This window comes from Myotis brandtii, unplaced genomic scaffold (assembly GCF_000412655.1).
Source record: "Myotis brandtii unplaced genomic scaffold, ASM41265v1 scaffold2750, whole genome shotgun sequence".
Taxonomy (NCBI): Eukaryota; Metazoa; Chordata; class Mammalia; order Chiroptera; family Vespertilionidae; genus Myotis; species Myotis brandtii.
The window spans coordinates 217189-232705 of NW_005360465.1; the positions used below are offsets into that span (position 1 = coordinate 217189).

The window sequence follows — 15517 nt, forward strand, 5'->3', positions numbered from 1 at the left end:
TTGGGGCCCTGTCCGCAGGCTGACGCTCTATCCACTGAGCCAAGCCAGCTAGGGCTGGCTTCTTTTTTTTTAATTTAATACATATTTTATTGTTTTCAGAGAGGAAGGGAGAGGGAGATAGAAACATCAATGATGAGAGAGAATCATTGATCAGCTGCCTCCTGCACTCCCCCTACTGGGAATCTAACTGTGACCTCCTGGTTCATAGGTCGATGCCCAATCACTGAGCCACACCAGCCTGGCAATCCTGTCTTCTTAACATCTTACTCTGGAAGTCCTTTTGTATAAACCACTGCCCGGTTAAGAGACACGACACTGGCCGGAATTTCCTATAGCTCTACCCTCACTGCAGGGATTTCCGAGCTAGGTTTCTGTCGCTCAAAATGAGCGTAGCTCCTAATTTCATCCATGGAGGAGGAAGGGGTTATGAGGGTGTGGCCAGTTACCCACCAGCCCCTGCTACTTACTGAGACATTGGTCAAGTGATAACCTCACTAGGAGCCTCAGTTCATCAGTGAAATGGGAAGACAGTTTAAAAATCTCGCCTGAAAGGTGGGGGAGGGGGGCGGGGGCGGAGCAGGTAAGAGATCAACCAAAGGACTTGTATGCATGCATATGAGCATCACCAATGGACACAGATAGGAGGGTGAGAGCATGTGCTGGGGGTGGGAGTGGCCGGGAGAGGTCAAGGGAGGAAAAGGAGACATATGTAATACTTAAATAATAAAGAATTTAAATTTTTTAAAAATCTCACCTGAACCTTGTATGCATATATGCATGGCCCATGGACACAGAAAATGGGGCGTTGAGGGCCTGGGGTGGGGGGTGGGAGCTGGTTGGAGGGTGTCAATTGGGGCAAAAAGGGGACATGTGTAATACTTTCAACAATAAAGAATTATTTTTAAAATAAATAAATAAAAATCTCACCTGATACTATCATTGTGAGGCTTGAATGAAAGAATATAAAGTAATTTCCCAGAACATTAATAGTTAAGGTCTCCTGTCCCAATTCTTGCTTTTCCCATTGTTTCAGACTGAGGGAACTATGGCCCAGAGAGGCAAACTGATTGGCATGATGGTACACAGCAGTAAGACCCAAAATAAAACCCAGGCTTCTGCCCTCCAAACGATAGCTGTTTAAGAAGGAAGGAGAGACAGGAATGTTCTTAATTTGGGTTCACAGACCTCCAATTGAGTCTGGGGACAGGGTTTGGAGTGGCCCATGAATTTGTATGAGGAAAAAAATTACATCTTTATTTTTCACTCTCCTCTTGTTGAAATTTAGCTCTTTTTTTTTTTTCAGCAAAGAATGTAACTAGCCACATTAGTCACAATTACTTGTGACTGTCACCAACAGAAATCACAGAGCTTTTCATAGCACATTATAGTGGTTGCAGTTCAAAATAATGTCGCAGATCTTTTGAAATATCATGCAATCTCTATTTTAAAATCATGATTGTCATTAGACCCTCCATTGGATCTTATGATTTAGTGAATTAACGAGGAGCACATATATTACTATAGCACATATTTGCTTTTGCCATATTTTAATAACTATATTTCAATATAATCACTTTCTTTTGTAACCAAAGGTATTTTATTTTATGCATTTAAAAGATAGTATTTTATGAAGTAAGTTCTATAAGTTTCACCAGACCATCAAACAGATCCATGTATACAAAGAGTTAAGAATACTTGTCTTACACAGAGAACCTGGTGGTTGGGGGGTGGGGGGGAGTAAAGGACTAGGTTTTTGAAAGATGGGAGGGGGCATAAGAAATATAGTCAACAATATTGTAATTAACTATATATGGTGTCAGATGGATACAAGATATATTGGAGTTGCCCTGGTCGGTGTGGCTCAGTTGGTTGGTTGGGTGTCATCCCATGCACCAAAAGGTTGCTGGTTTTATTCTGGTCAGGGCACATGCCCAGTTGTGGTTTTGATCTCTGGTGGAGGGCATGAAGGAGACAGCTGATCGATGTTTCCCTCTCACATTGAAGTTTCTCTCTCTCCCTCTCCCTTCCTCTCTCCCTAAAAATCAATTTTAAAATCTTTAAAAAAAGATTTATTGGGGTGATCACTTAGTTATATAATGTCCAATCACTGGGTTATACACCTGAAACTAATATAATATTGTATGTCAAATGTAATTGAAAAAGTAAAAGAAAATTTTAAATAAAAGTAAAAAAAATTACAGTCAAGGACAAAAAACCAAACAAACCACAGAAAAAAACACCTTGTTTTTAAACTCTGGGCTCCAGGAGAACAAAGACTCAGTCTGTCATGTCTCCTTGTTATATCTCTATCACCCAGTTTAGTATCAGGCATACAGTAGGTGCTCAATAAATGTTTACTGGATGAATAATAGGATTCCTTCCTAACCATCCTACACACCCCCAAATGAGGGAGCCAGTGCTGGCCCTTTTGATGACCTAAAAAGGGGGGATATTCCTGAATCTAGTTTTGGTTAAATTTTGCCAATCTTTGGCTCACAGCAGTGAGTGGCATTTTAAAGGTCTGGCCCCAGGACATTCTGGGGACTTCACGCCCAGGAGCAGGGCCCTCAGCTGCAGAGGAATGGGGTGAGCTGTGAAGGACACAAAGACAATTAGCTTCAGCATGGGAACAGGCCCTGGGGTACATTGGGTCCACAACTCCTCCTTCTCCTCCTGGTTTCTGTTTAGGGTCCCAGCAAATGGGGCCTGTATTTTCTGGTCTTCAGCAAAGACTATACTTTGGAGTTGGATGTGGCCTTAAAGACCTTCTAGAACAGTCCATTCGTTTTGGAGGCCGAGATTGGGCAGGACCTGAAGCCATACCATACACCAAGGAGTGAGGGCACAAGGAACAACAAGATGTCACTCTAGGCAAAGAACATCCTCTCCTCCCATGCCTCAGGCCAGGGCATGAGCACCCTGGCTAAGTACATTAGAATCCCATACTTGGCTCCTAATAGTGCCCCTGAAACCAGAGGCCCTCTCTGACAGAGTGGGTGAAGCGCAGCCTCAAATTCCAAGATGAGAGCCTACGGATTTGATTAGGAAGACAGAGAGGAATCAGGGAAGAATATGATGAAGGCGAGGCTTCAGAGGTCTACTTTGGGGCTGGATTCCATCTGGAGAACTTAGGCAGGTTACTTCTTCTGGGCTGATGCCTAAACTTGCAGATGGGAAAACTGAGGCCCTCTACAGAGGGCGAGGGAGTCATGTTGTGAGGCAGAGCAGATTGAGGCAAGGGTACCCAGGCCATCTATCTCTCAGACTGGCTGGGATCTTCTTGCCAGGCTGACCTCTTCCTGGCCCACTCCAGGCCTTTGCCCCTGCTGCTTTCTCCTCCCCTTCACTTCACCACCTGCTCATTGGGACTGGCTGCAGATATTGCACATAGTTGTCTCTTCCCCGTGCACAAAAAAAATGGACTGTTCTAGAAGGTCTTTAAGGCCACATCCAACTCTAAAATATAGTCTTGGTCTTGACTCAGGATCCTACACTCTCAGCTCTGGCCCTGAGGCAAGATGTTCCCTTTTCTGGGTCAGAGTTTCCCCTCCCCACTTCTGACAGTGTAGTCCCAGGTCAGAACTAGAGGCATCCAAGCCCCCATGCTCTTCCCAAAATATTTATCAGAATCATGGATTATGTTCAAGATCTGGTGTTCCAACCATTTCATAGAAGAGGCCCAGAGAGGAAGGGGCCTTGCTAAAGGTTCCACAGCAACCTGGTAGTCATCCTTGACTTCTCTCAATCCTTCTTTTCCCATCTCTAAAGCCTGTCAGTTTCTGCCACTCCTGGTGCTGCTTGTGTACTCATCTGGTGTGGACCTGGTACCTCTTTTGTGAAGCTGCAGCTGAGAAGACTCCAGTGCTCACCATGACTGACAAAAAGCCCAAGGAAGGAGTCAAGACTGAGAACAATGGTCATATTAATTTGAAGGTGGTGGGGTAGGATGGTTCTGTGGTTTAAGATTAAGAGACATACACACTTAGTAAACTAATGAAAGCCTATTGTGAACGACAGGGTTTGTCAATGAGGCAGATCAGATTCCAATTTGATGGGCAGCCAATCAATGATACAGACACACCTGCACAGTTGGAAATGGTGGATGAAGATACAACTGATGTGTTCCAGCAGCAGACAGGAGGTGTTTGCTAAAAAAGGGAACCTGCTATTTACTCCAGAACTCTGTTCCTCCAGACCAAGAAGACATTCTCAGTTAGAAAACTGCAATTTGGATCCACTGCATCCTGACTATTACAGTACAGTTTTCTCTGTTCTTTCATTTTCCCCTTCCCTGCTCCTTTATTGTACATAAATTAACTGATGTATGTGCACAAGCATTTGCATGTTTTAAACTAAATGGCCAATGGTATGTTTTGATTGACATCAAATGGAGATGAGATGGGGAAAAAGACTGGTTCAGTGAAAATACCCCCTTTCTTCAGTGGAAGCTCATTCAGCTCTTATCTCCTATTTAAGTAAGTTATTTTACTTCTCACTGTTTAAAAACAACAACAACATAAAAGTCCTTGCATACCTCATTCAATTGGAGAATTTTAATGTTTTTCATTTATCATTGTAAACCCAAGGACAGTTTTTATAACTTTTTTATACACAGCTGTTACATGTAGGGCAATCTGTCTTTAAGTAGAGGTAAATTACTCTAAAAGAAATGAATCCTAGATAGTTTCCCCTTCATGCCCAGCATCTTGTTGTTTAAATAAACTTTTTGTTTAAAATGGAAAAAATAAAGCCTGTCAGTTCCAGCATCTTAAAAGCTCTCATAGAACAGATACGTTTCTAGTGTGGGACAATGCCAATTAGTTTATGTAGACACTTCGCCCTCAAGGAGATGGAGCATAACCCTCCACTCCTTAAGCATGAGCTACACTTAGTGGCTTCCTTCCAAAGCAGTGTGGAAAGGGGGAGGAGTAATTTTACAGCATAGAGACCTGACATACACTACCTCAGCTATGACAGCAATGTTAGCATGGACAGTAATAAGGCATATTGATAGCACACACCCTTGATATGATGCAATGAGAACAGGACTTTATTTTTGTGGTCTTCCTTCCCCAACCCCACAACCCCACTCTAATCATGAAGAAAATATCAGACAAATCCTAATTGAGAAAATTATACAAAATACCTGACCAGTACTCCTCAAATGTTGATGACTCCAGGCCATTAAAAACAAGGAAAGTCTGAGAAACTGTCACAGCCAATAGGAGCCTACAGGGACATGATGACTAAATGTAAGGTGGCATCCTGGAACAGACAAGGGAAATTAGGTGAAAACTAATAATATATGAATTAAGTATGGACTTTAGTTAACAATACAGTATTAATACTGGTTTATTAATTGTGACAGATGTACCATACCAATGTGAGATGTTAACACTAGCAGAAACTGGCTGTAGGGTATATGGGAACTCTCCGTATTATCTTAGCAATAATTCTGTAAATCGAAGATTTTGAAAATAAATTTCAAAAACCTATATCCACCCCATCACACCTCTCAACTTAAGGTATAGCTTTGTTCACTGCTCTCCCTTCCTCCAATCCATTCTGCTGGCAGCCAGCAGAGGGCATTCTCTAAAACACAAATCTGAATCCTTCCAGCAAAATAAGGGCGTTGGATGGAAAGTTCTAGAGGTATCTTGCAGAACACTGACCCTGATGACTACATTGGTTGCCATTATGATCCAGAAAGAGTCTGGGTGTTATTGCCGATGTCTCTTGAAATAAAATTACTGTATTCAAAATTTGAAACATCTCCCAGATAGAGCCCACCTTTCAGACTCCCAACTCACGACTCCTCCTGCCCTCAATCACACAGCTACATAGTAATTTCCCTTTGCTTTGCAAACTCCTCGACCTGAGCCATCTTTTCTTGCCTTCTCTCCCAGACCCAGCGCCAGGGACTCTGCAACCCCTCCCTAAGACGAGAGAGCACCCCTGCATTATCCAACTGATGTTTTTTCTACTACATGCGAGAAAAATGGATTCCTCTGGCTCATTCCGCCCCCGCTCAGCTCACACTAGGCCCGAAGAAAGGTTTGACGCAAGATAAATTAAAAGATGAATCACTGAATAAATGGATGTTCTAGGGCGCAGAGCTTTTCTGCGCGCATGCGCGAGGGGAAGGCGTGGGAAGCTGTTTGATACCTGGCTGAGGCCACTGCAGCAGCCAGGAGAGGGAGGGGCTTCCTCACCCTTGTCTTGCCATTGGTCAGGATGGTCCGCATTGGCCTGACGCCACAGCTCTGCAGTCCCGCAGAGATCGACCCCCTGCCCGCCAAATCCCCCCACCCTAACAACTCGCAACTACCATCTTGCAGGCCAGTGGCGTAGATAGGCCTATAGCAAGGGGAACTGCTGCTGCTGCTGGGAACTGGGCACCGGGCGGAACAAAAGACTCAAAGCAGCACTTTGAACTTGCTGGGAATTTTATTAGGATTACCAGGGTTCACAGGGAATGAACAGGGCTTCTGGGGGGTGGGGGACAGGAATACCGCAATGGCGAAGCGGCCTTGCATAGACACCGATGCGGGCTAGCGGGCACAGCAGGTGGAAAAGTGAGGGGAAGAGAGAGACTTAGGACAACTGGGAGGCAGCAGCTCTCCCAAGGCCACAGCAGCCCTCCCCGCTTCGGGATCAGGGGTGTTCACTCCAAACAGCACGAGGAGGGGGATAGAGGGGCCGTGGCCAAGGCATCACAATAAATACGTAGCAGCACACAGAAGCCTGCGAGGGAGGAGGGCCGAAAGAAGGGGGGGTCCCCCTTTCCCTCCCCCCAAAATAAGAACTCTGCAATTACTAAACCATAAAAATAAACTTCAAACCCGTGTACGAAGTTGGTCACCCCCCAGAAGTGCAATGTGGGGCCTCAAGGCCCTAGCTGAGGGGGAGGGCAAATGGGACAGAGGGAGAGGGACACAGAGGCAGTAGCCACAAGGGCAAGGGTGAAACGTTTGTTTATCCGGTTTTGCCCCTCTTCCGGGGGTTGGCCCAAGCGTTCTGGACCTGAAGCACCTCCTCCACGTCAGAGTCTTCCCAGTCTTCTTCGATTCCTTCCTCCTCCTCATCTTCCTCCTCCTCCTCCTCACTTCCTTCCTCATCATCGCTGTCCTCATCTTCTGGCAGCACAGGGGAAAGAGGAAAAAAACAGAAAATGGAGGAGGGTGGTTAGATGGGCAAGTACATGTCACTCCTAATGGAACACAGCCCCTAACTAGGGCGGTTGGGGGCCAGAGACCACTTGCCAAGCACCTCTGCTTGGAGCAAGCAGCCAAGTGTGTGTGGGGGGGAAAGAAACAGGAAGGTAGGGTGGGCTCCTTGCCTCTGTCCTATCAAAATGGATACATATCTGAAAGCAGCTTCTTCTCCTCCTGTATGTAACAATGTGTGTCTCTTCCTGAGCTGCGATCTCAGCTGAATAAACCTATTCATCCCCAGGCAGCTCCCTCACTCCTTCTCCATAGTCTGATGCAAACAGGCCCTGTCTGTCTTCTTCAGCCCAACCCCCACCCCCACTCCCACTCCCACCCTAGGGCTGGGCAGATAGCGCTGCCTCTTCTCCTCCAAAAGAACAGGTGTTATTCGGTGGGAGGGAATGGGGCCAGCAACTCTCTCAATTTCCCTAGTCAAGCTGAAAATGTCGAGATTGAGTGTACTCACTCACTCAATGCCTCCTTCCTTGGTCCCCTGCCCTCAATGGAACTTTTTGACTGCGAGGTCAAAACTCTCAGGAGTGGTTGGTCTTCCCCCAGAGGCCTGCCTTATGTCCAACAACCCTTCCAACTCTGTGTTTCCCCCTGCATCCCATCAATCTCACCACCATGCCCTTTCCCTTCCCAGGAAATGGTTCACTTCTCCAGTCATTCAAGGCCAGGGCCAAACCTGGGAGTCACCTGAAATACCATCTTTTCCCTCAAACCCCATACCCATTTCTCAAAAGGCATTCTTTGGTGAGAAAAAATGGCTTCTGTGGTCAAGAAGCTTGAAAAATGCTGGGTTCTATGAAGTTTAAATAGGTTTCTTACAGCAGGACTTCTCAGAGCCTTTAAGGTGTTAATGTACATGTGACTACATGAAGATATTCATGTATGCAGTATTTTCCCCGACATATGCAACCACTGAACCTTTTTGTGAGAAGCAGCTTTCAGAACTGGTGAAGGGTCCTCAGAAGACAATTTGGGAAACTGTGCCCAACATATGCATTTTCACCCTTCCAGGTCCTTGTTCATGTGATCCCTTCTACTGAGAATGCCCCATAACACCCCTTAAGACGAATGCAGCCTCCAATTCAAATGTCAGTTCCTCTATCTAGTTCTCCCCTTCCTCATTCTTGAGGTACAATTAGCTGTTCCCTCCTCTGGGCTCACAGAGCACAACCTCCTCTGGGCTCACAGAGCATAATGTTCACTTTGCCCCCAGCTCCCCGAACAGGACTGGGAGTTCCCAGAAGGCTAGGGCTGGGTACAAAGTGTACTGAATTATAATGTGTTTGCTGCTTTATTTCTCTCTCTCTCTCTTTCTCTCTCTCTCTCTCAGCCAGTCCTTAATTTCGCACCGACTCTCTCCTGTATCTTCCCTCCTCTTTGTATTTTGCTGTTGCAACCTATCTACCCATCAGCTAGAACTGAAATGTATTTCTTTGGTTTTGTTACATTTGTAAGTTAAATGTTCCTGGCCTTGATTTGTTTTGCAAGTTGCACAGATGCTTTTTTCTTTTCACCACAGGGCAGATTGTGCTCATGTCTCCATTCCCTGATCCTGGCCAGCTTTTCCCTGAGGGAAGAGAAAGGAGGGAGGACAAGAGGGGGTCCATCTCACCTTCCTCACTGCCCTCCTCATCTTCCTCCTCCATTGATGATTCTTCTTCAAAGATGTTCTCTACCTCATCCTCGTAGTAGCCCAGGTTGCTGATTTTAAGCTGATTCTTCTGAGGCTCTGCAATGGCATTCTCATAGTAATCAATGTCTCTGTCATCATCATCACTGCCTTCATTGTCACCTTCATTGCCGTCATCATCACTGCCTTCATTGTCACCTTCGTTGCCATCATTATCTTCATCATCGCTGGTCTCATTGTCTCCGTAGTCACTGTCGCTGCTGTCAAGGTTGTTGCCACAGCCGCCACCTTTGGAGTTCTCACCACCATAAGTATGCTCATCAGCACTGTCATTGTTTTCGGTGGTGAGGTGGCGGTCTGGGCTTTCACAGTCATAGACGCTCTCACTGTCACAGAAACTCTCACTGAAGTCAGTTATCTCGTTGTCCGTGGTCTCGAAGCAGTCGGTGGTCTCCATGAAGTCAGAGATCTTGATGTCGTGAACAGTCTCATTGTCAGTGATAAAATCACTGTCTGAGGTCTCGCCAATAATGTCTTGCATCAGTTGATAGTCATCAAAGTCATCCATGATCACCAACTCATATCTGTTCTTCTTTTTAATATGGGAAAACCTGTGGTTGAATATAAGTTTGGGGGGAGGTACAAGATAGACACTGAAAGATGGGAAGTAACTGGGGAGGGAGTAGGCTACAAGGGCTCCTAGGGATGAAGCTAGGGTGGGGGGAGTCCCATTTCTGCCCCTGACTGTGTAACCTAAGGCTAATCACACCCCATTTCTGGGCATCATTCCCACTTATAAAACATATTGGACTGAATTGTCTCAAATGTCCCTTTTGGCTTTATAAACCCTGTGTGATACTAAAACATCATCTCTCAGCCTCTAACCCCCCATCACCTTTCTTTCTTTTCTTGCTTCTTTCTGTTTGCTCGGTAGCCGCCTACTCCCATCATGTAGTAGCGCACAGGGTTGACCCACAGGTCATTCTTGATAATCTGTTGAGGGGAGAAAGGAGAGAACAGAGCTATGAGTACAAGCCCCAGAACCTACTCCCAGCACCTAGAGGCAAGCCCAGCAAAGCCTTCCCAGGAGGGACCCCACCTCAGCAATTCTGTCGGCCTCTGGGAGGCTGTGATTTGAGAACCAGCTGAAGAAGCTGTAGTTGGTGTCCTGGTTCCTTTCCTTGTGAGCCTGGGGTTCCTGGCCCCGGTGCCAGCGGATTGGGGTGGAGTGAGACACCAGCCGGCCTGGGGAAAAAGGAGGCTGTGGAGAAGGCACTGGGCAAGGGTAGGTGTGGGTCCCATGGATTTGCCCTGGGGACTGTCTCTTACCTGATCGGTTGCACTGGAACTCCTTGACAATCACCATATTTGTGAAATAGGGGTTTGTCTTGAAGTACAGCTTCATTTTGTAGCCCATCGAGATATGTCTGAGATCCTGTACCTGCTCAGGGTGGGGGTAATGATGGAATCACCACCCCACCATTCCCCCCACCTCACCTTCAAGGACCAGATTCCTTGGCTGGTCTTAGTAAAAACATCTCTTTGGCCTGACCTGCAGATTGGTCAAGTAGCGGAAAATGTCTTCGTCGCGTGGACTGATCAAGACTGAAATTTTGGGGTGGTTGAGGAACTGCGGGAGGGAGCGGTTTAGGTTAAGGAGTGACTACTCTTTGAGAGGAGGGAGGGAAGGCCATGCAAGTCAGGTCAGGCAGGGCAAAGCAAAAGAGAAGCTGGAGCAGAATTCCTTCTGTGTGCATTTGATATGTGTGGAACAAGTGGGTCATGGGACATGACCTGTACTTTACTGTACTTCCATGATACTATGTGGTGAGAGCTCATGTTTATGCTTTGTAAAACCTCTATTAGGTGGCCTTGCCATGGTTTTTACTTGTTGTGTCTGGGTGCTGAGGGTCTATGTCCATGTGATTGTGTCTCTGGATGCTGAAGGCTTGTGTTCACGAAACATTGTGTATCTGGGGGCTGAAGGCCAATGTCCAAGTAATGCTATATCTGGTTGCTGAGGACCTATAGTCATGATATTATATATTTAGGTGTTATGGGTCTTTACCCACATGCTATGTATCTAGATCTGAGGGGTTCTGTCCAAATTAAATTGGGTACTGAGGGTCTGTGATCATGGATCCTTTGTATGGGAGTGTCTAGGAAATATATCTATGTAATTCTGTGTTAAATCCATGTGTTTCTAACATGTTGCATGTCTATATGTGTGTCCCCCAGAGATGGGGTTATCACTAGTGAATGGGTTTTTTTTTTACTCCCCTTTCCTTCATTTAACTCCTTGATATCTATTCCTAGGTATTCCTTCTCCTGATCCTTTAGGGGCTCCAGTCCCTTTCTAGCCCCCTTTTCTCCAGCCAGGATTAGGGTCTCCGTAGCATCTAAGCAGACACCCAGGCTTTAAGAGCCATGTGTGAGTTAGGCACCCATTCTGGGCAATTTCCCCATTATGGAGCCCATTACTATCTCAGAGGAGTCAGTTTATTTTCTGTGTACCCCTCCCTCCTCCTTTCACCATCTATGGTTCAATTTTTCTGCTATGTGCCCCTCTACTACCCACCCCTTTTTACCGCCTGTGATCCATTTCCTTCTCTTTTTTTAATTCTTTATAGTATTATATATGTGTGATCCATTTCTTTATGTTATGCTCTTCATCTTCACCCTTCCCCATCTGTGGTTCAGTTTTTATGTTGTGTGGCTCCTCCCTCCACCCCCGCCTCCCCTCCCCATCTCCAATCCAGCTTCTCTGATGTCTCGCCCCCCTCCTTCCCTCCCTCCTCCACCAAACGTAGTCATTCTTTCAATAGAGGCCCGCCCCCACACTCTTTCACCCTGTCTCCCTCCCCCCCATCTCCCCCCCTTTCTGTCATGGGCTCGTAGCCCATGGGTATAGGTATCAAGGATACTGCTTTGACCCAGAAGCCTGGGATGTGCTGGATGATAAGGTCTCTGCGCTCCAGGAAGGGTCTCCGCATCTGGATGAACTTGCGCTTGAGACGGAGGAAGGCCTTGCCTGCCTTGATGTTCACCGCCTCCAGGTCTAGCTGAATGCTTTCTAGCGCCTGCAGGACGTACTGTATCTTCTCGGGATTCACGTCTCTGCTTTGCTTCTTCACCTTCCTCTGCTTCCTCCTCCTCCTCCTTCTCTTCTTCCTCACATTCTCCTTCACCTCCTCCTCATCATCTTCTACTATAATGATGGCCTCTTCCTTCCCCTGTAGACCGGCTAACACCTGGTACTCCCGTCCCCCTATGCTACAGGTATCTATGGCCTCTCCGCTAAAGCCGCTGGGCTCCGGCTCGGGCTCGGGCTCCGGCTCGGTAACCTGAATGTCGATCTCCAGGCTTCCCCCCGCCACCTCCTCAGGAGAGAATGTTTCCAGGCTCTCCGCGGGAGGGGGCGCCTCCCCATACCCAGACTCGAATTCGGGATCCCAGTAGGAACACCCGGCACCCAGGGTGAAGTACGCGCGCACTCCCCCCTCCTCCAGAATGACATAGGGGGGCGGCGGGGGCAGAGTGGGGCCCAATCCCACCCCCCTCATGTCAGCCAGCACCTGTGCCGCCTCTGTTTCCTCCCAGAGCCTTGGTCACTGCTCCGGTGGAGGCAGGGGCAGTCGCATGAGCGGTGGTGGTGGCTGAGGTGGTGGTGCATCGTCTTCAGAGGGCTCCAAGGTGCTCAGGCGACGGCCCTTGGCAGGAGGCCCCTCATCTGGGTGGTCCATGGTAGCTGTGCTCAGAGCACCATGCTCACCCCTTCGCTCTCAGCCAGGCTGCTGCAGCCTGTCACACCTGAAGAGGAGCCTAGCGCCTGAACGCGACCAGCTCTGCTTGCAGCTCCACTCTGTATTCCCTCCCATGGAGCCTGTGCTATTCCCTCCACTCTCAGCCAGGCCGCTGCTGCTAGTCAGTCACCCCTGAAGCGAGACGCCGCGCCTGCACACCACCCTCTCCGCTCGCCGCTCCGCTCTGCGCTCCCTCCCACGGAGCCTGTCCTATTCCCTCCGCGCCAACTGCTCAGGTCCCGCCCCTCGCTGACGTCAAGGGCCTATTCTGCCTCGCCATTGGCTGTCAGCTGAGGGGGCGGCACTTACGTTTCCAAGACCACTGCCCGCTCTCACGCAATCTGCTTGCCAACACCACACCTCATCACTTTCCCATTGGCTCCCCTCAACTCTGCCAATCATGGAGCTGACGCCCCCGCGCGACCTGAGGGAAAGCTGAGGGGCAATTGGCTGAGAGAAAAGCTTGGGGAAGAAGCCCCTCTCCCTCACCCTTTCGCGTTTTATCCAATGGGAAAAGTACCAGTGGGGTTTTTTTTTTTTTTTTTGAATCAGAGGTTATGGGGGGAGGGGCGGATAAATGGCGATAGGAGACTTGGCTTGCGGTAGTGAACGCCACACATTATACAGATGTATTATAAAACCGTACCCCTGAAACCGATGTAATTTTATTCATCAATGTTACCAGTGGTTCTTAAGACCAAAAAATCAAAACAAAAAACGAAGGCAGGCGCTGAGCACGACGTGCTCAAATCAAAGTATGGGGGGAGGGGCGGATAAATGGCGATAGGAGACTTGGCTTGCGGTAGTGAACGCCACACATTATACAGATGTATTATAAAACCGTACCCCTGAAACCGATGTAATTTTATTCATCAATGTTACCAGTGGTTCTTAAGACCAAAAAATCAAAACAAAAAACGAAGGCAGGCGCTGAGCACGACGTGCTCAAATCAAATTGGAGAGCCTCGCTGTCGTTCATCCATCCCCCCTCCTCCGCTTCCCTCCCCTCCTTTTCCCTGCCGCAACTACGCACTTCTTAAATCTGCCTCGTCTCCAGCCCCTGCCCCCAGCTTTTGCCATGCAGCAGACACCAATGAGGCCCCCTGGGGGCTCAGGTTGCTCTAACCCCGAGCCGGGACTTGAGTGGAGACCTAGGGACTTTGATTTGAGGCCAGGTTTTGACGTGGCGTTTTCCATCTCTGCAAAATGGCTCTAGAAATAATCACGCAAAAAAAAAAAAAGTAACCTCTATGCGTCACTAAAATGATGTGATTCAGTTCGAATGCTAGATTTTTCTAGGTCTTTCTCTTCATGTACTCAATACTTCTTCCCCTCCCATCCTCTCCCTTTCCTCGGTGTAGACTATTTAATTGTATTTGAAAAAAAATTTTTTGGCCAGATGGACAGGTCTCTGATGAGGCGTGGTGGGGTTCTGGCTCTGGTAAGGATTCAAATCAGGGGTCTATTCCTTCACTTTGTAACTCTGAACTTCAGTTTCCTCTCCTCTAAATGAGGTGTCCTTAAAGAGAAGTGTAGGAAACTACCCATTGCAGCCTTGTTGTAGTAGAGAACTGGAAGCAACCCAGAGACCCATCTCCAGGGGAATGGCTAAGGAAAATGTGATATATGTGGATAAGATGACAACTAGAATGAATTAAATCTACATACAGCAACATGGCTGGATCTCTCAAAAACAGAATGTTGAGTGAAAAAAGAAACAGAACAAGATTTATAGTACAATACTGTTTATGTAAATTAAAACACATAACAATACCATATATTTTTTCACAGATACACATATATGTAAATAAACACATGAATGGTAGATTGGAAGGACATATGTTAAATACACGAGAGTGGGTGCCTATGTGGGAGGGGGGATGGGATCAGGGATGGCTGATGAAGGGGACAAAACAAAACAAAATAAAGACTAAAAGGACTTCGCATGGATCAATGATGATATAGTTGTGCCAAGAACTGAGGAGTATGGTCACCTCAATTCTGTGCACCTGAGAGAATAAGTAAATAAATAATAATTGAGTGCCCAGGCAACAGTCTGGTTGGGTAGACTCCCAAGCTTGTGTTCCCTCCTGTGACATCCCTCCCTCTGAATTTAGGCAAAGCTTACCAAAGTGCCAGCTGCATAAAGTGGATCCTTCAGAAGATCTCCCATCCCAGATTGAGCAGGCCCTCCAGAAGCCATTACTTTGGGGGGGGGCATTTCCTAACCCCATCAGCTCTCCCCAAGTTGGATCCCTAATTCCCAGTCCCCATTCTCCATGGTGGTCCAGTTTCAGGAACACCTTGTTTGGGTTTTGGAGAAGAGACTGATTCAGGAAGTTGAAAGTGATACCTGGGGGCTCTGGGCTTTGGGAAGAGAATGGGGTTCTCAAGTATTCTGTCTGCCATGTTCAGAACCTGGGCCAAGGGAGGAAGATCTGATGAGATGGGAGTCTCCCTCTTGCTACATGCATATGTACTTTTCAAGTTCTATCTCACCGGCCACTCTATTTCCTGCTGCAGGCACATACTGTAGTTTGTCTCCTCTCAGTTAGGTGCATACATGTATGTGTGTGTGCATGCCATATATGTCTCTACATACAGGCATTTACTCACGCATGTGTACCAGGCAGGGGTGCCTCCCCACAAACACACTGTCTCACTCAATCATACTTCCCCACATGTGGTCATGCAGACAGGACACACAGACACACAGACGCACGCAGACAGACACACACACACACACACAGTCAGAAAGAGAAAACATCCAATATAGCATTGTTCATTTCAGTTTTCCATTTACAAAATCCAATGGTGAATCCAGGCAGTTAGAAAAAAGAAATGGAGGAAAACCCTCCTGA

The 15517-nt window shown here is 47.2% G+C and overlaps 2 protein-coding genes across 2 annotated transcripts; one reads left to right on the plus strand and one right to left on the minus strand.

The window, feature by feature from the left end:
* The first annotated feature begins 3870 nt into the window (after nucleotides 1-3870).
* Nucleotides 3871-4152, plus strand: LOC102248434 (small ubiquitin-related modifier 2-like). The gene is given in 2 exon segments (XM_014541622.1): nucleotides 3871-4018; nucleotides 4076-4152. Coding segments are annotated over 2 exon segments (225 nt in total).
* Nucleotides 4153-6428: 2276 nt separating this feature from the next.
* Nucleotides 6429-12866, minus strand: TSPYL2 (TSPY-like 2). The gene is made up of 7 exons (XM_014541632.1): nucleotides 11778-12866; nucleotides 10406-10483; nucleotides 10183-10294; nucleotides 9953-10098; nucleotides 9749-9846; nucleotides 8836-9464; nucleotides 6429-7136 (listed from the first exon to the last, which is right to left on the minus strand). The coding sequence occupies exons 1-7, from the start codon at nucleotides 12414-12416 to the stop codon at nucleotides 6976-6978; spliced, it is 1863 nt and encodes a 620-aa protein (XP_014397118.1). The 5' UTR covers nucleotides 12417-12866; the 3' UTR covers nucleotides 6429-6975.
* Between the last annotated feature and the right edge of the window lie 2651 nt (nucleotides 12867-15517).

Bases quoted from the DNA above. Each gene is read 5' to 3' on its own strand.
- TSPYL2 (XM_014541632.1), bottom strand. From the start codon at position 12,416: ATGAGGGGGGTGGGATTGGGCCCCACTCTGCCCCCGCCGCCCCCCTAT. The intron at 10,295-10,405 runs GTCAGGCCAAAG...CACCCTGAGCAG, and splicing joins GCTACTTGACCAATCTGCAG to GTACAGGATCTCAGACATAT. The intron at 9,465-9,748 runs GTGATGGGGGGT...ATTCAACCACAG, and splicing joins AAGCAAGAAAAGAAAGAAAG to GTTTTCCCATATTAAAAAGA.